The sequence below is a fragment of the Uranotaenia lowii genome, chromosome 2 (assembly GCF_029784155.1).
Source record: "Uranotaenia lowii strain MFRU-FL chromosome 2, ASM2978415v1, whole genome shotgun sequence".
Classification (NCBI taxonomy): Eukaryota; Metazoa; Arthropoda; class Insecta; order Diptera; family Culicidae; genus Uranotaenia; species Uranotaenia lowii.
Window position 1 is genome coordinate 354,029,017 of NC_073692.1, and position 4,153 is coordinate 354,033,169.

Consider the following 4,153-nt stretch of genomic DNA (forward strand, 5'->3'; position numbering starts at 1 on the left):
TAACTGACAGATTTTCAGACGATGTATTTGTTGTGTAAGTTGTGGTGGGAATTAACTCTGTAGAATGTAATGTGAAGAGATGTTTATTCGTTTTCGTTGTCCCTGATGGGTAGGACACAGATTTTCGATATTCCACGATCAAATGACCCATCTTGCGTGCGCACTGTTGCTACGCGTACGTTGCCGTCACTACCGCGCGTAACGTGAGCGATGCGCCCTAGAGGCCACCGTAATGGAGGAACGTTTTCCTCTTTTAGTAACACCATCATGCCTTCTTGGATATTGTTCCGTTGTTTGGTCCAGCGAGTTCTATTTTGTAGATCTGATAGGTATTGTGTCCTCCACTTCCTCCAAAATTGTTGTGACAGCTGTTGTGCTCTCTGCCACATCGTTAATCTATTAGTCGATACCTCGCTTACATCGCGATCAGGAGCAGCTGTAAGTGGACGTTGTACCAGGAAATGTCCTGGGGTAAGTACTCGAAAGTCTGTGGGATCGCTAGACATAGGTGTCAGAGGCCTAGAATTTAAAACAGCTTCAATTTGCGCAAGTGCAGTTGTCATTTCATCCACGTTGAGTGTACGCAGGCCTACAGACTTTTTGAAGTGGTTTTTAAATGCCTTGACTTGGGCCTCCCAAAGCCCTCCAAAATTGGGTGTTCGTGGGGGAATGAATCGAAATTCTATCCCTTCATTGGACGATTCTTGAATGACTGACTCTTGGAATTTCTGATTATGAAACAACTGAAATAACTCTTTGAGCTCTCTACTGGCTCCAACAAAGGTTGTCGCGTTGTCACACATTATGAGCTCAGGTTTCGATCGTCTGCTTATGAATCTTCTGAGTGCTGCTATGAAGGCTTGTGTTGTTAAGTCCATTACCAGCTCAAGATGGACTGCCTTGGTAACTAAACATACAAATATCGAAACGTAGCATTTTATTTGTGTGGTTCGACGGTTGGGATACGAGATAAAAAATGGACCACAATAATCCACACCAACTCTAAGAAAGGCAGATGCTTCAGTCACTCTTTCTGTTGGCAGATCTCCCATGAGCTGTTCTGCAACTTTGGGCCTTGATTTAAAACATTGTACGCAGGAATGAATCACCTTTCTGACTAAGTTAGAAATGTTTGTGGGCCAGAATCGTTCTCTGACTGATGAGATCAGCAGTTGTTGACCAGCGTGGAACTGCCGGAGGTGATACTCTCTGACAATCATCTCGGAAAGTGGGTGGCGGTGGTCTAGGATCCACGGATGTTTACGCGACTCTGATACCTTAGCGTAGTGAAGTCGACCTCTGGCTCGAATAGTGCCTTCTTGAAGATAGGGACCAAGTCCAATGATTTTGGAGTTTGCCTTTACTTCACCGTACTTGGAAAGGTCTTGGAATTCTGGAGCAAAACTTTCCATCTGGGCTAGACGTACTACGGTTTCGGTAGACTTCAACAACTCGGTTTGACTGACATGCCCAGTCAGTTTGGCTGTTCGATTTACCTTCTGTGCGTTATGCCTGAACCTTTTGAGTAATGCCACTATCCGAACAAGTTTCGTGAAGGAAGAATAGCGTAAAAGGATTTCATTTATTGTAACTTCGTGGGTCACAAGCGAGGTAGTTAGCTTTTCTTCAAGTAATGATGGTTCGATCTCCTCTGAACTAGCGTTGTTTTCCACCGGCCACGACTGTTGTTGTTGAGATAGCCATTTTGGGCCTTCAAACCATAAGCTTTGTTCGCGCAGTTGCTTAGGCGATGCTCCACGTGATATGAGATCTGCCGGGTTTTCAATGCCGGCAACATGATTCCATTTCGCATTTTTCGTGGAGTGTTGAATTTCTGAAACACGATTGGCAACGAAAACTTGCCAACGAGAAGGATGAGAAGCCAACCAGTGCTTTACTATCATCGAGTCAGTCCAAAGATAGACATCTTTAATATTTGGATAGATGGACATGAACTTTTCATAGAGATGACTCAAAATAAGAGCAGATGAAAGTTCTAGCCGTGGAATTGTAGTTTTGCGTTTCGAAAGTTTCAGATTTTCTAATGGGGCTACACGAGATTTCGCAGTGAGGAGGCGTACTGTTACTGTGTCATCCGCATGAACACAACGAAGATATAGACAGGCTCCATAAGCCAGTTCAGAAGCGTCGCAGAAACCGTGTAATTGAACTGATAGGCATCTGCCACTGAACCCAACCCATCTAGGAACGGATAACCCTTCCAAGGCTAACAGATTTTGCTTGTACTGAATCCAAAATTCACGGAATGGTTCATCGAGAGGTTCATCCCAGTCGCATCTCATTCTCCAAAGTTTTTGGATGAATATTTTGGCTTGTATAACCACCGGACCAACTAGACCAAGAGGGTCAAATAGACATGCGGCATCAGAGTGCACTACCCTTTTAGTTAACGTCGGAGTTAATGATCGCCATTGTATTGAACTGAAGTAGAAAGTGTCTGACGCGGTATCCCATTGCAAACCGAGAGTTTTGACTGTCTCATATGAGGAATCAAACTCAAAAACTGACTTTTTACTTCTGACGTGTTTCGGTAAGGCTTGTAAAATCGCTGCCGAATTCGAACTAAACTTTCGTAAATTAAAACCTGCTGAATCCGTAAGGAATACAGTTTCCTTCAACAACGTTTTGGCTTCTTCAATGCTGTCAGCGCCAGTGAGGCAATCATCGACATAAAAGTCTTCGATAATTACCTTCGACCCTATCGGATGAGTAGCTGCACTGTCTTCTCCAAGCTTTCTTAAACATCTCGTCGCCAGGTATGGAGCGCTCGCAGTTCCATAAGTCACAGTCGTTAACTCATAGGTTTTGATAGTTTTGTTGGGTGATTCTCTCCACAAAATTCGTTGCAAGTGCTGATCCGGGTGTTGTACCTTCACCATCCGATACATCTTCTCAACATCTGCACTGATGGCGTATCGATGTAGGCGGAAGCGTAGGATGATGGACAACAGGTCATTCTGAATTGTTGGGCCGACCATCAATCCGTCATTTAATGAAATGCCGGTTGAGGTGCGACACGAAGCGTCGAAAACTACACGTAGTTTCGTTGTTGTGCTGTCCGGTTTCAGCACTGCGTGGTGTGGAAGATAGTATACAACTTTTTCATTCTGACAATCTTTATCTGTGACTTCTTTCATGTGACCCATGAGAATATATTCGTGGATGAACTCTGTATACATGTCCTTCAATTTGAGATCGGCAGAAAGCCTCCTTTCTAACCCGATGAATCGTCTCATTGCAATGTTCCGCGACTCACCTAGTCTTTGGATAAAGTCTGATTTCTTAGGCAGGCTGACAATAAACCTTCCTTGCGAATCACGAACTGTATTCTGCTGAAAGTGTTCTTCACATGCTGTTTCTTCTACAGAATAAACGCTTGTTACACGACACGATTCCAGCTCCCAAAATCTGGTAATTAGTTCCTGCAGTTCCGCAGTTGAACTGACAAAACTAGATGTGACTCTCTGACATAAATGTAACTCTGAACGTTTTTCTGAAGAGTCCTCTGAACGGTTTGCGGAATAGGTTTCTGAATGTGTTTGTAAAGAATTTTCTAAACGGTTTACTGAAAGAGTTTCTGAATGGTGATTTGAAAGCACCATTGAATGAGCTCCTGACCGGTTTTCCGGATGAGCGTCGGAACGATCGTCTGAATGAGCATCTGAACGAGGGTCTGAATGAGCATCTGAATGAGCATCTGAATGAGCATCTGAACGAGCGTCGGAATGAGCATCTGAATGAGCGTCTGAATGAGCATCTGAACGAGTGTCTAAATGAGCATCTGAATGAGCGTCTGAATGAGCATCTGAACGAGTGTCTAAATGAGCATCTGAATGAGCGTCTGAACGAGCATCTGAATGAGCATCTGAATGAGAATCTGAACGGTTATCTGAATGAGCGTCTGAACGAGCGTCTAAACGAGCGTCTGAACGAGCGTCTGAATGAGCATCTGAATGAGAATCTAAACGGTTATCTGAATGAGCATCTGAATGAGCGTCTGAACGAGCGTCTGAATAAGTATCTGAACGGTTATCTGAATGACCATCTGCAAAAGCGACTGAACGAGGATCTGAAAGATTGTCTGACTGAATATCTGAACGGTTTGCTGAAAGATTTACTGAATAATTTGTAA

At 43.8% G+C, this 4,153-nt stretch overlaps 1 protein-coding gene across 1 annotated transcript; it reads left to right on the top strand.

Annotated features, from left to right (window-relative positions):
• The first annotated feature begins 3,370 nt into the window (after nucleotides 1-3,370).
• On the top strand, nucleotides 3,371-4,153 carry LOC129743075 (putative uncharacterized protein DDB_G0279653). Its single transcript, XM_055735019.1, has 2 exons — nucleotides 3,371-3,432; nucleotides 3,547-4,153. The coding sequence occupies exons 1-2, from the start codon at nucleotides 3,371-3,373 to the stop codon at nucleotides 4,151-4,153; spliced, it is 669 nt and encodes a 222-aa protein (XP_055590994.1).

Bases quoted from the DNA above. Each gene is read 5' to 3' on its own strand.
- LOC129743075 (XM_055735019.1), top strand. From the start codon at position 3,371: ATGCTGTTTCTTCTACAGAATAAACGCTTGTTACACGACACGATTCCA. The intron at 3,433-3,546 runs GTAATTAGTTCC...TTTGCGGAATAG, and splicing joins ATTCCAGCTCCCAAAATCTG to GTTTCTGAATGTGTTTGTAA.